General features: G+C 35.6%; 1 protein-coding gene across 1 annotated transcript in view; it reads right to left on the bottom strand.

The window, feature by feature from the left end:
- Nucleotides 1-287: 287 nt before the first annotated feature.
- Nucleotides 288-22,634, bottom strand: part of PCLO (piccolo presynaptic cytomatrix protein) — a 397,216-nt gene continuing 374,869 nt past the window's right edge. Inside the window, 3 exon segments of the mRNA XM_032873242.1 lie at nt 288-805; nt 2,990-3,135; nt 3,764-3,898. Coding sequence (XP_032729133.1) covers nt 665-805; nt 2,990-3,135; nt 3,764-3,898 — 422 coding nt within the window. The 3' untranslated portion in view covers nt 288-664.

Here is a 22,634-nt window from a genome sequence, read left to right as displayed (position 1 = left end):
ACATCATTTTGAATTATACAAATGTGCTTTTACGACATGAATTCCAAGGTTGGTATTGTTCCCGCTTGTAACATTTAGACAGAGAGAAAATCTAAAAGCCATAATTTCTCCATCTCCAATACCCTTTCCCTCTGAACAGAACCACCTCACTTCTAATCTTGAATGCATACTGTAGTTGTATCCTATGTCAGAATCTAAAAACAGTAAGTCATCTGAGAAAATAAGATGAAGCAAGATCTTTAGACTCCTGAAAACTGAGATTTGTTACATCAGTTCTTTCCCTTCCACCAAGGTTCTTTTGCATAAATGATGACTTTGTCTTGCATCAGGAACCATATTAATATTTGAGCAGCTGCCCGTAGCTATAATTCAACTCTGCTCAAAGATTTGTGCCTTAAGTAATCAAAATAGCTCTCACTCTTTTCTCTTTTTCTTGAAGCAATCCAAGGACTCAAATCTCTTTTTTGGGGGTCTCCAATATGTGAACTTTTTGAGTTTTCTTTCTGTGTTCCACAACAAAATATTCACAAAGCTTTCAGTATGCGTTTGCCTGTGGCTCTTCCTCTCACATTTAGCCCTAAAAGCATTGTAGAATCGTATCCAACTCTAGTCTTGATTTGAAATTATTTAGAGCAGTTTCTATACCCTGAGCAGACACATTTCTTCAATGGGTTTGAGTAGGACTGACCAAAAGTTTGTGCCAGTTGACTATTCTTTTTCTGAGATCCACTTTGTCAAGCCAGATACAGGCTTCGCCAATCAAGGTCTTTTTCATAAACTTCCCTCCATTAGAGAAAAGTAAAATCTAGAAAAAATAGCCAAAATTATATATACTTGCATATATTTTTCAGTCTTTTTAAAGGACATTTGATCATCAAAGACATAACACAAACAAGAAAGGGTGAGGGGAAGTAGCAGCTATATATGTAAGAGAACTAATCCTCACGATGTCCTCAAAAGATGTGCAGAATATTAATTAATTCACACCAGCCTTTCCCAAAGGAAAAGACACAACCTGGAGGAGATGAGAATTTTAGATGACATGCATTAACAGCTAATTCTGACTACATTTATGCTTACATGAATTTGGAAATTAGGAAAGTTTCTCAAAAGAATTTTGCTAGGAACATTTTCTGCTAGTTTATGAAATATTAACTCAAATACAAAATTATTTGAGTGCTGAATAAATAAGAGCTCAGGAGGCAGATAAAATGCAACATTAATTTTATTTAACATTCATTTACTGGTGATTTTACTACAGTATGCTCTTCCAAGATGATTTGTCGTATGTAGAACTTAACGTTAGCTGAACTGCCATAGGATCTCAGATTCAAGACATTTTTTTTTTTCTCTTAAAGAGGAGTTGAAAGGAAGGTGGAGAGCATTAGTGGTGCTAACCACGAATCCTTCACAATTCTCTCTTGTTCTCTCTGTTTTCAGAATCTCCTTTAGAGAATTCATCTTCCTTCTTGGTTAAAACCTTACTTTTATGCTTCTGACTTCAAAATCTGCATTTCTAGTTATGACTATCTTTTCTGGCCTCTGGTTTTGGGATTTCAGATGACAAGATAGGTTTTCACTTGGATCCTGCTTTCATCAAATGTATCACATTTCAAACAAATGTGTGATCTTTCTCCCTTGAGGTCCCCTCTCCAACTACTTAATCTCTATGGATGACACAGTTGTTCATACAGACTCCAAGGCATCCTTTACTTTTATTATTATTATTATTATTATTTCTTTCCACTCTAATGTCTGTCAATTCTCTCAACACAGTTTTAGCTTGGTAATATTTATTATATTTTTCTTTCGTGTTTGCCCTTAAGTGCCAATATCATGGTCTTCTTCTCCCTCTATTTTTTCATCTCTTTCCTCCTGCCTCCTTTTCCCTCTTTCATTCCTTGTCCCTACATCTACTGAGGACACACACTCTGTACCAGCCTTGTATGGGGCTGTAGAACAAAGAGCAATAGAAGCCAGGCCTTGCCCTAGAGAAGAGGAAGATGTATGGAAGCAGTGACAGATAAGTATATAAATGATTGTGCACCACGGATCAGGCTTGACAGCCCAATAGGTTAAGCAAAATGTCATGTGAATAAGGTGTGATGAATTGGACTTGGGGTCCTCAGTAAAGGGCTGAGTTTACACTGAAAGATTGTGGACCAGTGGGATGAGTGGGGAGAGAAGGAGAATACTGAAGGGGAAGAAAAATAGGAGCAAAACATTGGAGGCTTAACCTAATTTGCAAAGAATGTGGTGTGGCTGGAGCATAGAGTGTGTTGGGAAGTATACAAGGAGATGAGATTAAATCAGTATAATTAGAGCTCACCTTAGAGGAGTATGAATGAGGCAAGGTATTTGTGAGTCACTGAAGGGTTTTAATGGAACGTGCTAGTCAGTGTTGTTATCTATCATCTATCTATCTATCTATCTATCTGCCTACTGACTTTTAATTCAAGTATACTTCACATGCAGTGTTATATTAGTTTCAGGGGTACAACATCATGATTCGGCAGTTCTGTACATTGCTCAGTGCTCATCACAATCAGTATACCCCCACCCCCTTCACCTATTTCACCCATCCCCCACACCTTCCTAGCCAGTGTTTTTAGAAGATACCTCTGCCAGCAGTGTGATGGAATGAATTAAGAGGGTAAGACACGGATGGCAAGGAGGGCGGGTATACTGCTAAAATGATCTGAGTAACAGAGATGAGGACTCGAAGAAGATTAGTGGCAGTGAGCATGGAAATGAATCTATATAAAATAAACTGAGTGGTCAGAATAGAGAAGACTTGGTAGCTAACTGGATGGGTGAGTGAGCTGTGGGATTCTAAAGGGCCCCCGGAAAGACACCTCTAAGAAGTCATTAACTTGTAAAATATCACAGACTGTAGGATCGGTAAACACATGTTAAATAACTGAATGGGGGAAAACAAATCCTGTACGAACAAAAGTTTTAAAATAGTAGCAGTATAATATAGAGTTACCTGAAGAGAATGTCCAGCAGGACTGAGGCTGAATCTAAAAGTTTCATTGAACGAAGGCTCTCTATCGTGTCGGCATACTCTTGTTTTTTTCTTGATCACCTTTTTCTGGGTAGAGATGTTCATCACATATATTTTTACATATAAATCTGAAAATAAGAATTCAGCTTGTAAAGTGTCCATGACTCTTCCAATTTTCTATTGGAAGAATTACAATTGTACACTGGGAGCTCTCCTATATTTTACACAAAGCGAGCAGATTGTGCTTGATTTGTTTCAGACAACATAAAGTGATTAAAAGATACACCAATTTTCTTAGCAATTCAGTTTTCCTGTTGCATGGTAAATACATTACTTTAAGTTTATGTGTTGAGAAATTTAGCCCAAAAAGTAGTAAAATATCAACTTGTTCTGTAGAAGAGAAACTCTTTTTTTTTTTTTTTTAAGATTTTATTTATTAGAGAGACAGAAGGAATGAGCAGTGGGGAAGCACAGAAGGAGAGGGAGAGTGAGAGCGAGTGAGAGAGAGAGAGAAGCAGACTCATTACTGAGCAGGGAGCCCGACAGAGGGATCAATCCCAGGACCTGTAGATCCTGAGCCAAAGGCTTAACCAACTGAACCATCCAGGTGCCCCAGAAATTAATTATTATTTTCCATTTTTCAGATATATTTGGTGTACAGCCCAAATTTTACTCTACATTTTCCAGATTATTTAGGAAATATTCCTACCGAATTCCTAGATATATGACACAGCTCATTATCATAAAATTAGATACCTGGTAAGTGATCGGGAGATTTAAATTTATAGGTGATATTTCTGCACTGGAGAATCTCAACTATTAGTTGTTCACCATCTGTCTTCATTTCCTTCTTCAGTGCAATCTTGATTTCTCCCATTACCTGGGTTTTGACTGAAAGAATTTAATAAAAGTGTTAAGGAATATGAAATAGCTATTAAATGTTTTTTTTTTTTGCTATTAAATGTTTAATTCGATAATTCATTCATACATTCATTTATTGTTTATCAAGTGCTGAACACCTTACTGCATCCTGTGGATACACAAATGAATAAAATATAGTCTGAGCCCATAAGAGGTATAACATCTCTTGGGGAGACTGATGAATTACATACTTTCAGCAAAGTGTCTTAATATAATGATAGGCAGGTAAACAAGGAGGTATGGAAGAAATTTGAGTCAATAAATAATATTTAACTGTAGATTATTAGGTGAAAAGAGGAAACAGAGGAGACTACAAGAAGACAGATATCCATAAAAATAATATAATTTTAATATAATCTATAGAAAATCAGTCATGTGAAATACAGGAGTTATTTGCTAACAATTTTTCATTACCAGGCTTGCACAAGAACATTTGCTACCACAACTAAATGTCATTATATGTTCTTTCAACTTCCTTTCTTTTCCTTTATAAAAGAAATAGCCAACAAGAATATAGTAATGAAATTGCACAAGGGAAAATACCATGAGTGACTAAAATGAATCCAATGTATTTCTTTCAAGAGTTTATCTTGGCTCTTTGTATCACTGAAGAAGATATTCATGCCCAGTCGTGTTCTTTAATGATTCACCCCTTCCTCTGTCAATTCATATATGCACCCACTTCTCCAATCGCCAACAGGTATTTTATTTCCTATCCTATCCAGATAAGCACTCTGTTAGGAAAAATGATTGTAATGGTGAGCCAGGACACACATGCTTATCAGTTTTACAGCTTTTCCACCTAGCTGTGGGAAGAAAGACTTAATGATCGTTTTCATCAATGAATGTAAAATTAGAAAAAGCAGAAAGGTAATGAAATACAATAGCATGGTTCCAAGAGAGCCTGCAGAAGTATTGCTTGAGCTGAAATCAGAAGGATGAGAAAGAGTTAACTAGTTGAAATAGATTAAGAACTTGCTGCAGAGAGGGAACGTGTGCTCACAGGAGGGAACATTATGGGACTGAGGAACTAAGTGTATGTTCATGTGTTTATAACATATTATTAATTGGTACCATTGGTACCATGTTAAGAATTTGGTTCTTATATTAGGACAGTAGGAACCTATTGAAGGTTTTTAAGATTGGATATAGATCACTTGTTCTCAGACATCTTGGTTTCAGACTTCTTTTACACTCTTAAAAAAGTGCAGGGTCCTCAAAGAACAATTGTGTGCATTATAGCTATCAACATTAGAAATTTAATATTTCTAATTAAAATACAAAATTAGATATTCTAGAATATTTATTGATTCTACTAAAATGACAATATACTTATAAATAAATAATGAAAAATAACCATATTTTCCAAAACAAAAATATAGTGAGGAAAGCTGTTTCACATTTTTTTCAAATTTCATTAATATTTTGCTTAATAAAGGAGAGCTGGATTCTCATATCTGTTTCTATATTAAATCCAATTCAATTTGTTGTTTTAGTTGAAATATATGAAGAAAGTCATACAAATAGTTGGAAAAGAAGAAGTATTTTAATGTACTCTTTAGATAATGTTAGATAACTAAAGTTTGACAAGTGCTAATTTGTGGAATCTGAAATCATATCAATGGACTTTTGAGCTGTTACTTTAAAATATACCAGTCTATACTGCATTTTCTTTTTATCTTGCATTTTGAGTGGCTCTTTTAGCTATGCCTGACTTGGTAATAACATATTGTTCATTTTGGAAAATACTGGTTCACTGAGTTAGGTAGGTTTTTTTGATACATTTCATAAAATATTTAAAGTACATGTATTAATATCACCACCAAGATCATCAAAAAGGTCTTTGAATATTGAAAAGCCTCCAAGCTCAAGAAGGCAGATACAAGTTTTCCAAAGTTCTGTTTTTATTTAAAAGCTGAATTTTAGGGGCACCTGGGTGGCTCAGTGGGTTAAGCCGCTACCTTCAGCTCAGGTCATGATCTCAGGGTCCTGGGATCAAGTCCCGCATCGGGCTCTCTGCTCAGCAGGGAGCCTGCTTCCCTCTCTCTCTGCCTACTTGTAATCTCTCTCTGTCAAATAAATAAATAAAATCTTAAAAAAAAGAAGCTGAATTTTATCACTGAAAACTATCATCACTTGTTTTTCTTAAAGTGACAAATTCACTTTGTTAACTGTTGAGAATAAGTAGCATTTGTCTATCAGTTATTCTTTTTAGCAAAAATTATATTTCTTAATAAAAGGCTAGTTCAACTTGCAACTAAAAAAAAAAAATACACCAACAGTTTTCCCCAAATCAACTATCTTAATTTGGTAGGCAGCAGAGCACTTCAGGTATATTTCAAATTTCTTCACAGAGAATTAGAAAGACATGTACTTGAGGGTCTAGGTTTAATAACAGTATTTCAACTTCTTAATGAAGGATGGTGTTTTTTTAAAGATTTTATTTATTTGTTTGACAGACAGAGATCACAACTAGGCAGAGAGGCAGGTAGAGAGAGAGGAAGGAAAGAAGCTCCCTTCTGAGCAGAGAACCCATGGCTCAATCCCTGGACCTGGGATCATGACCTGAGCCAAAGGCAGAGGCTTTAACACACTGAGCCACCCAGGCGCCCCAAGGATGGTCTTAAATGAAGCTGACATTTTCCTTGTGAGTGAGTGGTGGTTAAAAATAAATAAATGCAGTGACTGTTAATTTAGGTTGGTGTCACTGCCTAGTTTTGTGCTAAGTCCCCAGCAGTTTATGGCATCATTGCTTTTGCATTATCAAGGTTAAGTTCACCACAGTGAAAAGGTAAATAATATCTTAGTATATTTAAAAAAAATAATTTTGACCTCATGTATGCACATAAACAAAATATAGAATACAGACTATAGTTGAGTAATCTTTGAGAGGAAGGTAAAGTAACAAAAGCATTATATGCAAAATTGTAAGTATATTAGATGGTAGTGATTTAATTCTTTTGAATGAATTTTGTCACATTTTGGGGACTTGTTATTTTGATGAATTTCTTTTCTGGATCAAGTGTTTGATTAAATTAATTTAACTTTTTATGCCTGGATGTACCCAGACATGTTGAGAAATAGCTATTAATACCAATAAGTAAGGTCCAAAAATATAGGAAACCATCCTCTACACTGGAACACAAATCTTCTGGATATAATCACATCATAACACTTTAGCAACCAATGATTGTAGATACTTCACAGCAGTTAGATGTGAACTTTACTCTCAAGAAACTCAAGAAAATAAATTGCAAGCCAAGGATTTTATATACAGTTCAACTGTCTTTCAAGTGTTAAGCCTATAGTTTTAAGCATAGAGGAATTCAGGAATTCTATACAAAAATTGATTCTCTGAGAAATACTCCAGGGATGCATTTCATTAAGCCAAAGAGATAACTAGAGAAACTTTAGCACAAGGACTGATGGTGAGTATTTAACATATTTAACTGTAGAGCTAAGGCTAAAGCATGAGTGAGGACACAGGCGGGTAGGAGAACAGCATTTGTTATATATTCTGACAGTATTAAGAATAAAACTAAAAATAGATGGATGCAGAAGGGAGAGAAAGGGGAAAATAGAGTGAGATTATTGATTTTTATATAGGTAACAGGTACATAACAAAGGATGCAACTTAAAATTGGCAAACCAGATAGTAAATGGTGAAGAAAGAACAAGAATTATAAGTGGTATATATAAATATATATATAAGTAAAAAGGAAATAATTCAAACAAAGGTACACATCTTTATTATGGAATTCTTTTTCAAATTAAAGACACCAAATGGAAAAAGAAATATAATAAATACACACAATAATTATAAAACAAAACACAGAGTTGCTATGAAACGTATCGATCATATCCATAAACATGATTAGGTTTGGCTAGTCTATTTTATTTTATTTATTTATTTTTTTTTAATTTTTTATTTATTTATTTTTTATTTATTTATTTGACAGACAGAGATTACAAGTAGGCAGAGAGGCAGGCAGAGAGAGAGGAGGAAGCAGGCTCCCTGCTGAGCAGAGAGCCCGATGCGGGGCTCGATCCCAGGACCCTGGGATCATGACCCGAGCCGAAGGCAGCGGCTTTAACCCACTGAGCCACCCAGGTGCCCCTGGCTAGCCTATTTTAAAAAAGACTTTCAGACTGGCTCATAAAGCAACTTAACTCTATGATAAAATTTAGTTTTGGTTCAAATAGTGAAAAATACATCAACCAAAAGCATACCAGGTATATGGAAATGATAAGAGAGTAAGGGTTGAACTGTTATTATCAGACAATTTAATTTAGGGCACAATTCAGTAAATAAGACAAAAAGGGGCATTTGATCAAGCTAAGGATAAATAATTCCTAATGAAGATAAAACAATTATGAGATGTATGTATCACTTAAATAAGACTGAAATTACAACATGACGTATGAAAGTTGTAAGGAGATGAGTGAGAATAATAGTAAAAGACTTCTATACAACACTTACAAGACAGGCCACGTAGACCAAAAGAAGCAAAGACATAGAATATTGAGACATTATAGTCAGTAAAGCATATCTCATGTACATTTATTAAATACAACACCCTGATAATAGAGAATATATATTTTTTCTCAATTATATATGGTACATTCCCAAAATTGATCACATACCGAGTTACAAAGGAGATATCAGTAAGTTCTATAAAAGGAAGATGTTACAAACATTGATCACATACAAAAAGACTTCAATTGAATAATTCTTGGGTGAATGGCAAAAATACAATGAAAAAAGACAAGAGTTCTGAAAAATAATGATAATGAAAATAACTCTGTGTCAGAGTCTATGAGAGTTAAAGTAATGTTGAGAGGAAAATGTCAACTTTAAGACTGGCAACCCTGGCTCATTGCTCAGAAGATCTGAGAGTTTTGGTAGAATCAGGAAAAACATCCTAGGCTCCCCATTTCCTGGAGCTCTAAGGTGAGGTAAGTGAAAAACCCAAAGCAGAGACTATCTTCTCCTGGGAATAAGAGGTATCTTGGCTTGGTGGAGTGAATGCCAGCATTAAAAACCACATTTAATCAAATGCAAAAGGTAGAGCAAAATCTCATCAGCCAGGCCAGCAAATTTGTATGTGAATCAGCACTCTGTCTTTCCTCCAAAGCCATACAGAAGTGGAAAGAACACCATCTCTCAAACCCACACCTGGGATGGAGGGGAAAAAGAGGATTCTAACTATACCAGTAAGGAAGGATCCACGGAAAATTCACTCCCATTATTCTGAGCCAATAGAAGTTGTGGACAGAACTGAAGACATTAATGAGTGTGCAGGAATAAAAAACAGCAGGACGGATCTTTTTTCTGGGAGAAATTCACTTTTATAGGTCATATTCCTCTTTTACAGCCCTTAAAACCCTACACACTAAGCATGTGGTATTGTTGTTGTTTCCCACCGTCTCCTATGGGACAAAAGGTAGAATTAAGCTTGCTAATTACAGTGCTCAAATCGTCACATTGCCTGTTTCTTTCTTGGAAGGTTAAATTCACGCTCTTCACGGTATGGTACTTGTGAAGTTCTTGATAATTTTCTCCTGTTGGAAGACTGTTCCAGCTTGCTTTTTAATGTTTCTATTAAAGGAAGAAATGGACATGCCTGCTGAGATCACGTTAATTGTGAGTCATCGCTGTCCATCATGTCTGCCCTTTCACACGTTCAAAATGCCTTTGTCACCTGGAGCGGCAGCGTGATGGCAACAGAAACCTCCCGTGCACTGTCGCCACAAGGGGGCAGCAGCTCCAGATCAATAATCAATCTTGCTCTGGAGAAGACATTTGTCCTACAACAGGATGCATAATCACGATTTGAGACTAGAAAGAAGGGGGAAAATAGAAGAGGTAGGGATGAAGGGATGTTGGGAGCATAGTTCAAAAATGAGATGACAAAAAATGGGGTTACAGTGCTAAAATACAAATATTTGTATTTGTATTTGTATTTTAAGACTTTCAGTGAATTAGGAACATCATGGAAAAAAGTGGAATAAGATAGAAATCAATACTATTCACAGAGAGTGCAGAAAGGCTGAAGATACTATACAAAGGAAAACAGAGAAAAGAAGGTAGAAATCAGTGATAGATACGTGGAACTGAGAAATATGAGGCAATATAATTGAAGACTCAGAAAAGGGAAATTCAAGAGACTAGAAAATCACAGTTACTTAAAATATAAAGGTATTTATCTGAAGTAACAGAAGAGTAAACCTGTGGATCAAAAGAGTATCCTCTATTCCTGGAAATACTGATTAGGTGATACACTGATATATCTCCATTTAATCTACTTCAAAAATATAGAAAACATTTTTAAAGGGACCAGGGGAAGAAGTCCCCTGAATGAGTACATTGATAGACAAGAAAAAGTAGCTTTTCAACAATATTTAAAAGCCTGTGGCAGAGGAAATAGAGGTTATACTAATAAGAGAAAGAAAGGAAGGAAAGGAGAGAGGGAGGTTAGATGGAGGGAGAAGGGAAGGAGGAAGGAGAGAAGAGAGAAGGAAAAAAAAACAAAGATGAAATCAAAGAGGAATGTGAAAGAAAGTGGAAGTGTGCTGATTTCCTTTAAGCAGAGAGTTAATGAAATTTAAAATTGAAATATGGTACTAAAAATCATAATTGCTCAATTTCCTAATATTTTCAATTCTGCTTCTTAGACTTTGGGATATCTTTTATAAATGAATAGGGTAAAATATTTATTGAAATTAAACTATTTCATTGTTTTCACCATGATCTATCTCCTTCATTAAATTAAAAAAAAACAGTATAATCACTTTTTGACAAAGACCATGAATAATTGAATTCTATTAAAATTGTTTGTGTCCTTCTATCTCTTTAGCTGAAGTGTTCCAACAAAGTATAACTGTCAAATTGACTTATTTTTATCTTGCACAGCTTTCTTCTTTCACACTCTCTGTGCTTTATTCTCCATTAAGATATGCAGTGCTCTTCTCACTTTTTTCCTCAGAAAAAAAAGTGTGTGTATACACACACACACACACAGATTATCTTTGAAAAACATGTGTAAGTCATTTATACACATGCTCTATCTATACCTCCATCTGATTTATATTTTTAGAGAAGAGCGTTTTAAGAAAACATGACCATTAACAGAACACAATAATTCTTTCACAACAAGAAATTAGGTCACTATAACCTCCATTTTATAGGTATGAACACAGTGGCTTAGGTGTTTTAAGTAACTCGCCAAATGGCTAAGGGTTTCAGGCAGGACTTTAATCTACATCTTCTGATTTTAAGTCCAGCGCTCTATGCTCTTAAGAAAATGTTTTATTTTCTTATACAGTTTTTATACTTACTGTGATGAGCACTGAGTAATGTGTAGAAATGTTGAAACTTTGCAGTGTACACCCAAAACTAACATAACACTATGTTAACTATACTTCTAAATAAATATATAAATAAACAAACACATGTATGAATAAAATAATGTTTTGGTCTTTGGAGAACAGAAATGCTCCACATCCAACATGGGGCTTGAACTCAGGACTCTGAGATCAAGAGTCACATGCTCTACCAACTGAACCAGTCAGGCACCCCATACTCCAGGTTATTAAAACCATAGCTAAGGCGCACCTGGGTGGCTCAGTGGGTTAAAGCCTCCTCCTTCCGCTCAGATCATGATCCCAGGGTCTTGGGATCGAGCCCCATATCCGGCTTTCTGCTCAGCGGGAGCCTGTTTCTCCCTCTCTCTCTGCCTGCCTCTCTGCCTACTTGTGATCTCTCTCTGTGTCAAATAAATACATAAAATCTTTTTTTTTAATAAATAAAATCTTAAAAAAAAATAAAACCATAGCTAGAAGTTATTGTCCACATGTATACATTACATCAATTACATGGGTTGTTTATATTAAACAAGAAAATGGCAACAACTAATTCCTAAAATATTCATAATTGTATGAGATCCTATGGAAACACTTTGAACATACAAAATTATTTTAACAAGCAACTATGGATTGACAAAATCTTTTTTTTTCAACATTATTATATCTGAAATACTAAAGGGCACAATAGTGTAAATCGAGGTTTACTCTTTCTCAGAATTCTAAGAAATCTATTGCAACCTGAGCAGCTTTTGCCAATGTAAGACCATTTTAGGCAAAAAGTTTTTTTAGAGGCATTTTTTAATTAACTGAAAGTGAATAAAATGTAAAAAAGAAAAGGGAAATGGGCGCTTTGTAAAAGGAAAGTTTGTGTAAGGGGAAAAAAAAGCATAGAATGAATAAAATTCTCATCGACAGTTTGGTTTCCTTGCAAATTTCCATTAATAAACACTATGTACCAATGCCTCAGGTCTCGGGTACTGGCTAGAGAAGTCTGAATTGGTGTTAGGTAGGATGCATATTTAGCCCTGAGAGTCTGTCACCTCGGAATTTGTTACTTAGCTCCTATCACCCCATTCCAAATCTAAGCAAAGTCTAAAGTGGAATTAACGTGGAGTTCAAAACCAGGAAATCTGGATGGCATGCTGGTCATTAAATAACTCTGTATTGTACTTCCTTATATTGTAAGGTGATGGCATATAATAAGGTCATTTATGAACTATTTATAATATTTCAGCTTTATAGGATAATAAATTTGTGAACATTTTCTGATATTATCTAAATATGATTTAGTCCTGGCCCTTTACTAAACATCTTTTATTCTAAATAATATTTTCTGTTTACTCAGGATTTCTAAACCAAGCCGTTACAGAAAGTCTTGTTAATGTCCTACCACCTGTTAACAGCCAAAATGGTGATGTATTTTCCCTCATGTATAATTGGACTCTCCTTCCTATCAATTGTTTCTATTCTCAGTTTCAAGTCTAAACAATGAATTTTTTAAATGCCAGCTTAATAAATGCATTGTTGTATATATATATATATAATTACAATATCTATCTATATCCATATATTTGTTAGCACAGGGTCTGAACTGCTAGTTACTCAATGAGCATTTATTCTTCTTCTGTCACAGCAATGATACAGTGAAGGATCACTTCTAGAAGAAACAGACAGTTTACACTTCACAAGCAAATCTATACCCTTCGGTCGACTGCTCAATTTATTGAGAGTAAAATAACAAAACAAAACATCTCAAGATATTCATATGAGTCAATACTTTTAAAATAGAAATTTCTAAAAAAGAGAGTCCTTTTTCCACTTTGTTGAGCTTGTTAGAGAGAGGAAGCAAGCTCACTATAATTTGTTCTATTCACTACCCTTTCTCTGTCATTTCCAACCAGGTATATTAACCCCGTCCCACAGTCCATAATACTTTCACCTTCCATGTTGAAATTACATCTATCTCCTCCAAAAATTCGAGGCGGTACTTGATAATCTGTGACTTAGTACTCAATAATTATCTGTAACTGGCACTTCTCTTTTCTTTACCCCACATCTTGAAGTAGCAGGGAAAGCTACCAGATCTTTCCCTACCTCTGGTAACCTTATTTGCATTGAATGTTCTTTCCTGGCCAATCGTTGTTTCTCAAGCCATTGATAGGTTTTAAACTGAATTCTCAGACGTGTCTTTGGAACAAAGGTTCTTACCTCTTACCTCATTCTATGTAGGATTAAATAGAAGGGGTGAAAAACCACAGGTTTTGAAGATTTGTCCTGGTAATTTAATGTGTTTGAAAAAGGGAAGCAAAAATGGGACTAATTTATTTAATTTTATAGTGTATTATACTCAGTTCCTATTATCTTCACTGTAAGATCTCATGAAGTTGACTCAACTCATCATCTTGCTCAGACAATGAAAATGACACCATGTAGCCGGCTCCATTGGTTGCCTGACAATTTTCCACCTCTATCTCACAGATGACTATAAACACTCAGATCTAGAACTTTCTACTAACACATACTATACTAAGGAATTAGAGAATTTCTGAGACAGGATTTGTAAAACACTTTGTAATCAGATGTAAATATGTAAATTTTTTTACAGTAAATTCAATGGACTTGGTTTGCAAGAAAAGATGGTTCTCCAAACCAAACATTTCTCCAGAAATACCATTTTCTACTCACAGTTTAAGTAGACACTAATCCGTAATCAAGAGAACAATATTATAACACTCTGAATGATGAATACCAATTATATAATGCAAACTTCTGTCATAATATCTCATTTTTCCTCAAGCATGTGAAATAGAAATATTACTAACTTCACTTTCAAGAAAGGAGACTGTAAATTTTAGGTAGACTAATTTGCCAAAAATCACATAGCTAGATTAGATGTTTCCAGCATGACAGTCCAAGATTATTGCCAAAATGGTCATAATCCATTAAGTGATAGTGATTGTGTGCCAAAATTTTGTGCATGCTTGTGAGCACACATGGGGAGGGGGGAAGGGACCTGGGGATTGAGGGGACTCAAGATATATGGGGACGTTATCTTGGAAAGACATGGAACAGTCAAGAAAGGGAATAAATGCTTACTAATTTCCTATCCAAAGCCTTAATTTATGAACTAAACTTCTTTTTTTTATTAATTTTTTTTTATAAACATATAATGTATTTTTATCCCCAGGGGTACAGATCTGTGAATCGCCAGGTTTACACACTTCACAGCACTCACCATAGCAGATACCCTCCCCAGTGTCCATAACCCCAACCCCCTCTCCTGACCTCCCTCCCCCCAACAACCTTCATTTGTTTTGTGAGATTAAGAGTCACTTATGGTTTGTCTCCCTCCCGATCCCATCTTGTTTCATTTATTCTTCTCCTACCCCCCCTAACCCCCCATGTTGTATCTCTACCTCCTCATATCAGGGAGATCATGTGATAATTGTCTTTCTCTGACTGACTTATTTCACTAAGCATGATACCCTCTAGTTCCATCCACGTCGTCGCAAATGGCAAGATTTCATTTCTTTTGATGGCTGCATAGTATTCCATTGTGTATATAAACCACATCTTCTTTTTTAATTTTTTTAAAGATTTTATTTTATTTTTATTTATTTATTTGACAGAGATCACAAATAGGCAGAGAGGCAGGCAGAGAGGGAGAGAGGGGGGAAGCAGGCTCCCCGCCGAGCAGAGAGCCTGATGTGGGGCTCAATCCCAGGACCCTGAGATCATGACCCAAGCTGAAGGCAGAGGCTTTAAACCACTGAGCCACCCAGGCGCCCCTACCACATCTTCTTTATCCATTCATCTGTTGATGGACATCTAGGTTCTTTCCATAGTTTGGCTATTATAGACATCGCTGCTATAAACATTCGGGTGCACATGCCCCTTCAGATCACTACGTTTGTATCTTTAGGGTAAATACCCAGTAGTGCAATTGCTGGGTCATAGGGTAGTTCTACTTTCAACTTTTTGAAGAATCTCCACGCTTATGAACTAAACTTCTTATTACATGTAGGGAGTTACAATTAATTTGAATGGCAGCAACAATGTATTTGATTTATTGAACAACTCTTGTGTTACTTTATGTAACAGTCTACAGTCTTTAATTGCAAGGACTGTGCCTTATTTACATCCTTGTCTTATTAGCCCACAGAAAAGGTCTCTAGTCCCTATTAGACACTTAATGAATGAATTTATAAAATATCTCGCATCTTTACAGTAAACCTACAAGGTAAATATCATTTCCACACACATCTGAAGAAAGAGATTTCTTAGGTCTGACTCAATCTTCCCTCTAAAGTAGGCTGAGGCCACCAAATTGAGATATTTTAGGATTTTTTTCTCCTATAGTTTCACCCAAAATAAATGCTTTTATGTCAGCGTATGAATTTCATTCTCTGTTTATGTATATATCCAAGCCTCTATTATTCAAAGCTATGAGGTGATATCCTAATACATTTTCATGTCTCAGGGCTTAGTAGGGACTGAGGGAAGAGGCATTTTGTTATGTTTTCATTAATTTTTTTTTCCATGGGAGACGAGTTCTGTAAGCTTTCATTAAGTCCTTTATTTGAAATAACCCAGATTCAAGGAGATATTTTATACAATAAGGCAAGCTCTGGCCTAATGTGTTTTAAGAGTTCTATGAAAGTAGGACAAGTCTGCACATTCTCTCTGTGTTCTGTTACATAAAGAAATTCTTTCTTTCTGAGACAAAGCCAGAAAGAACATAATTTTAGGAGGAAAAAATAGATTTTTTTCTGATTGATCTTCAATGTTTTTGGCTTTTTTTTTTTTTTTGTCCTTTTGGTACATCTTTCTTAGTATTCATTTCACTGTGACTGAAAATAACCAGAGCTCTTTTTAAAAAATGTTTAATTGAAATCTTCCTATTATCTTGTATGAGACAAAAAAAAAAAAAAAGAAATTTTGCTATTAGAAAAGAAAACCTGAAACTTAAATGGACATCACATTTAAAATGTTTGCAGTTTTAAAATTTCTTTCCAAAGTCTCACGAAAAGAAATCCCAGGAGGAGTGAAATAGGAGAGCTTGTCAATGGAGTAAGTAAGGTTGGTGAAGTTCTTTTTCAGAGGAGAGTCAAGTTCAAGAACACCAGCCTGACTTCCTGAGTCCACAAGACCTTGGCTAGACTCTCATCTACCTTGTAGATCAAAAAGATGAAGTTGCCTTGACCTTTGATCTAAAAGTAGGCATATTAAACCCCAGGAACAGTGGTGGACCTATGTATATTCTCCCAATACAGAGAAACATTAGCATCAAAGAGTAATGAATTTAGAAAATAAAACCAGATAATTGAATAATGGTAGGGAAGCCAGGAGCTTCTGTGAGGAAAAACAGTTTGTGTAAGAGTGTGAAACTACCAATTAACCACAGAACAACTTCCGACTTCTCACAGGAGTGGAAGGTGACCAGGAGGCCAAGTAACCTCTGAATAAACCTGTGACTAGCCCCCGAGGTGTTAAAGGAGGGTCAATAGATTATGGCAATCAAATGTTTAGGTTGGCCCCCCAAGTTATTTATGTCATCTCTCTCTTCTGTTCTTGAATCAGTCCTAACACCCTTAACATGGAGTCATTTTGATTCTCCTTTTGGTTTTCACTGGCTCTTCAGTTTTTCACTTTTTTTTTTCCCTACTAGTGGAATATATAGGAAGATCTTATAAAAGTCTTCCTTGATCTTATTTTTTTCCTAGCTATCACTTTATCTCCTTTGTGGTTAACTGCGACGCGAGCGAAAAGAACAAACCAGAATTCTACCTCGACTATTTATTCTCAACCCACTTTTGCTAGATTTTATGTCTCTCCCCTCTTCATTAGTCTTACCCTGCTTTGCCTGGCAAAGAACCCTTGAACTCCATCAACTGGATTTCCTCATCCTATGCTTCCTCTGAGGTTTTAGCAGTGAGGAGTCAGCAGTTGGTGTGAGGGTAGGAGGATAGAGGCTGAGTAATTTATTGCTTTTGACCCGTCCTCATTTGCTGGCTTGATTTGCAGAGACTGGTGCCTTGCTACAAAGGTTAGAGCTCCTGCCCAGAATCTCTTGTATCACGGCGGTCATTCTTTCTGGGTTCTGGTGACAGACTCCCTCCTCGCACCTCGTTCAGCTCACGGGTAGGAGTGGCTCTTTCCTGTGGCCAGTCCTTTACTCTTTCACCGTGCCTTGGTGGAGTCCCTTAACCTCCCCCACTGTGCACACAGTCTTTTCATTAAACTCTTTTAACTACGCCATTTGAATGTGTCAACTGCTTCCCTCTAGGGCCTCATGGCACGTCAGTTACTGCAAATTAAGTTAGACCATAATCCAGGGTTTTGTCGGGTTTTTGTTTTTAAGGAGAAATTGTCTATCCATGAAATAGACCCATTGATTTGTTCACATATATTCCTGGGCTTCTGTCTATGTGTTGTATTCTCTGACGCTGTTCCCTTCATCTCGCACAAATACCAAACTCTCTCTACCCTCATATCCGAATACCTAGCTGGGTAACTTCACGCTTGCGTCAGTCAGGATAGATTAGGTTCTGTTAAGTAAAAAACACCACAAAATAGCAGTGATTTGAAACTGAAAGTCACAACATCCTAGGCTGATGGGACAGTCACCAGTCTCCCTCTCTGCTGACTGTCATTCCTGGAAGAGAAGAGAAGTCCTCAAGTCTCACACCAGCAATTTAACGCACAGTCCGGGAATGGTGTACATCACATCCAACTGCCACTCATGGGCTAGAACAAGTCAAAGAACTCCTTGTGCCACAAGGGAGCCAAATGGTCTGGGAGTCAGAGAAATGGAGGTTATCCGTGAGTAACACTAATGAACGTCAAAGCATTCTTTGCCCCTCTTATTCAAAGTTGACTTGGATATTGGAGGTTCTCTATTATTTTACACAAATGTTAAAATAAGTATATTGAGTTCCTCAGAAATACTCAGCTGGTAACTTTACTGAAACTCTATTAGATTTCTATTTTGTTGTTTCACTAAGAAACATGGAATGACTCTATGTTTAGCCAGAAGTTTTTTTATTCCCTTTAATAGAGTCTTCAAGTTGCTTTTATTTTTCTGCAGATATCTTAGTTATTTTCTAGTTAACTCCAAGATAAGAAATTACGGTATTATGAATGATGTTTTTGTATATTTATGTTTATTTACTGGTGATCTACAATAATTCTTATCAGTTCTAACATTTATCTGTTGCTTCTGTCAGATTTTCTACATACATATGCATTCAAATTGAAATCAAATAATGTTTTTTTTTCCCCTTTCAATTGTTGTACCTCTTATTTTATTTTCTTCCCTTACGCATGAGTCAAGACCAATGCTATGTCAAATTTAGTAATGGTACTGGACATCCTTGAGTCTGATCTTCGAAATCATGCACAAGGGGCACCTGTGTGGCTCAGTCAGTTAAGTGTCTGAAGTTTGATTTAGGCTCAGGTCATGATCTTAGGGTCATGAAATTAAGCCCTGTGCTCAGCAGGGAGTCTGCTTGAGTTCTCTCTCTCCCTCTGCCCCTCCCCCCTTCTGGTGTGTGCTCACTCTCTCTCTCTCTCAAAAAAAAAAAAAGCCCCCAAATTACTCCTATTAGTAAATTGATTTAAAAGTATACATGTATATAATCTTCACAAAATTCAGGTTGGGCCTCACCTTTCCTAATTTGCTAGGAATTATCAAAAATAGGTGTATAAAGTAACTCAAGTGATTTTTCTTCATCTATACTTTTATTATAACATTAATGAATATATAAAACTTATTTATCATTTTGTCATGAATATAGTTTTCCAATTCTACATTATTATAAACAAAGCTGAAATGAACATTTATATGAAACCCTTTACACATGGATAAGAGTTTGGTTAGGATATAGTACAATATTTAAGATATGTTGGAATCATAGGTTTAAAAAGTGTACAAATTTAGTTGTTATTGTCAAATCGGCCTCTACTTTTTTTTTTTTTTTTAAAGATTTTGCTTATGTATTTGACAGAGAGACACAGCAAGAGAGGGAACAGAAGCAGGGGGAGTGGAAGAGGGAGAAGCAGGCTTCCTGCAGAGCAGGGAGTCCTATGCGGGGCTCAATCCCAGGACTCCAGGATCATGACCTGAGCTGAAGGTAGAGGCTTAACACACTGAGCCACCCAAGCACCCCTCTAAAATGTTTACACTAACATCTTATGTACTATTCTTCTATCAGCAGTATATAATTTCATTTTGTCACATTTCTGCAACTTCTGGGTTTTCTTAATGAGTTTTAGAAAAACAATAAATGTGTGTGTACACTCATGCATACTGGATCCTGATCTCCTTGCTTTATATGCACAGCAAATACCTGCTGTCCTATTGTTTTGTTTTGTTTATCGTGACATTTTCTTGAACAAAAGTTTATTTTAATTATAATATAGTCAAGTTCATTAGCCTCTTACACTATCGTTTTGGTTTTGTGTTTTTACAGTTCTTTTGTATTTTGCCATTAATTAGGAAGATAGTCACTATTTACATCTGAAAGTTTGAAAGTATTACTTTTCATCTTAGACACTTAAACCATCCCCAGTTACCGATTTTTTACCTATTTATTGCTTTTTATTGTATAGGTAGGAGTAATTTTTTTTCATGCTGGCAGCCAATTTTCTCTGAATTATTTATATGCAGTGCAATTTTTCTGTAAATAAAGTTTCCATATACACAAGGACATTTTCTGGGCTATCTGTTTGGTTTTATTGGTCTACTAGATTATACTTCTCTATCACCATATTTTATGTACTATAACTTTGTGAGTAATCTTCCTACTTTAGCATTTTTATTCAAAATCTTTTTGGCACTTACCTTTTTTATATGGATTTTAGGATCAGCTCTCAAAATTCCATAATAAGCTTTTGTTATTTAATTGAACTTTCCTGTTATTCACATATTAACTTGGGAACAAATGAAATATTTATGGTATTAATTTTTACATCATGCTCTCTATGCCTTTTCATTTGTGTCTTCTTTTATGAACTTCAACAGTATTTTGTATTTTTCTCATAAAGTGCTGAGTATTTTGTTAGATACTAGTTATTTCCTGGAATCTTAGACTTTGTGCTGCTACTAGGAAAAGGCTCTCTCTTTTTATCCTGTTTCTGAAGTGGTCATTACAGGTGACATAGGAAGGCTATTGTTTTCTTCCTCGATTTTTCTATCAATTTTATCTGACTCTGTCACCATTTTGCCAACTTTATTTTGAGTAATAATGGCATGATACATGTCTTTTTATTCTTTTTTTTAACTTTTCTATGAGATTTTACTTTAATTATATTTTCTCTATATATAGCATGTAGCTAGAGATGTTTAATCTACTTGAATTAAATTAATCTTTTATGAGGTAATTTAAATACAACAACAAGAATTAGAGGTGATTTGGAATTAGTTCTACTTTCTGCTTAATTTCTCTTTTTTCCTCCTTTCCATTCTTTCCCTTCTGCATCCTTAAGAATTGTTTTTAGCTATAAGAAACAGGAAAACTTAGAATGATTAAACAAATAGAGATTTAGCTTTATAATATAACAAGAAATCCAGAGATAGACATAGGCTTGCCATTACAGTACTGAGTTTAGGAACTTGGGTTCTTTCTATTTCCTATTCTGTTATTTTTAGTATTCATTTGTATCCTTTTTGCTTAATAATTGCAAGATGCATGCTACATACCCAGATATCACATCCACCTTCCTGATACCATAATAAGGGTGATTGAGAAAGCAGTTTTTTTTTTTTTAAGATTTTATTTATTTATTTGACAGACAGATCACAAGTAGGCAGAGAGGCAGGCAGAGAGAGAGAGGAGGGGAAGCAGACTCCCCGCTGAGCAGAGAGCCCGATGTGGGGCTCGATCCCAGGACCCTGGAATCATGACCTGAGCTGAAGGCAGAGGCTTTAACCCACTGAGCCACCCAGGTGCCCCGAGAAAGCAGTTTTATATCACAAGTTTCTTGCAAAGATTAAATGAGCCCAGCATATTTAAGTTCTCAGTACGTTAATTTATTAACAATTCTAATGTACCATAATGGAATTGTTCCTTAACATCTAATTTTTGTAAGCCTTGTGTCATTCTGGACCCTAAGTCCAGACAGTGTAATATACCACATTTCTCTGGCAGGAAAGTCACATTAATAACTCCAGAGGGTGTTGTTTACAACTGAGTTATGTTAACAGTGCCTCCTGGAATTGGGCTGTGCACATCCTGCCTGTCTGTACGTGGATGGCACTGACCTGAGGCTTCACTAGTAAATGAAACACTCAACATTATTCATATTTTTGATAAATATAAAACACAATTACTGTTAAAGTTAAAATTATTAAGTAGAGAATTTAGTGACCTGTCTTAAAAGAACATGAAATGGAATATTTTATGGACTAATTATTATGTGTCTTGTGGACTAATTATTGTATTAAAACCCAGCTAGAGTTAGGTAGTTGCTGGGGGTCCATAGAAAGGCTTTCTGCTAGAGTGACCAGGTCACACTAGACAGTGGCTGTCAAAGATGATCCTGAAGATGATGGTACCGTTGGTTCAGAGAGCACTTAGACTGGGAGGTTCTCAGGGTGGGATGGGATGAAAAACTACAACTGGGTAGTTATTGAGATGGAAAAGAGGAAATAAAATAGAGGAGGTATAAAATATGGGAGGACGAGTTTGCCAGGTGAAGAGCAATGTTCTTCCCTTCTATCCTCTTATAAAACTCAACTAAACTAAAAAATCTGACATACTTTTCCCCACCAATAAATTTAAACTTAAAGTTTTGAACTTTCTTAAAACTTTGCTGTTGATTAGTGAGGCAGTATTCTTAATAAATTAAAAATTGTATTTTTTAAGTAACATAATATTGCATATTTCCATAACATACCTCCATGTTATCATGTCTGCCATGATAATAATTCAATCCAGATTAATCTTAGATAATATTTTGGCAGGGAAGGTAATTAGTCACTCCTTAATTGATAAAGAAATGATTTTTAAAAAGCCATTTTTTCAACAACATGGTCATTCCGTTCTCTTAATTTATAATATAGTCTTAGGAACAGTTCAGTAGAATATCTTATTTTGAATATATCTAAACATTTTATCAAGGAAAAAAATCTAGGAAGAAGTTTATTAGTTAATGAAACTTAGTTAAATGAGAGTTTCATATATCAAATCAAATGCCATAAAGATCTCGATCTGAGATTGCTAATTCCCATTTCCAAACTCACAAGAAGAACACATTCTGAAAACAGATCCTATTGCGGCTCTAAAACATCCAAAAACTGACGAGCAACAGTTCATATTAAATTTGCCCAGATAGCCTCACT

The sequence above is a fragment of the Lontra canadensis genome, unplaced genomic scaffold (genome assembly GCF_010015895.1).
Source record: "Lontra canadensis isolate GAN:19392208 unplaced genomic scaffold, GSC_riverotter_1.0 scaffold48, whole genome shotgun sequence".
NCBI classification, from domain to species: domain Eukaryota; kingdom Metazoa; phylum Chordata; class Mammalia; order Carnivora; family Mustelidae; genus Lontra; species Lontra canadensis.
This window is presented reverse-complemented; position numbering and strand designations above follow the sequence as displayed.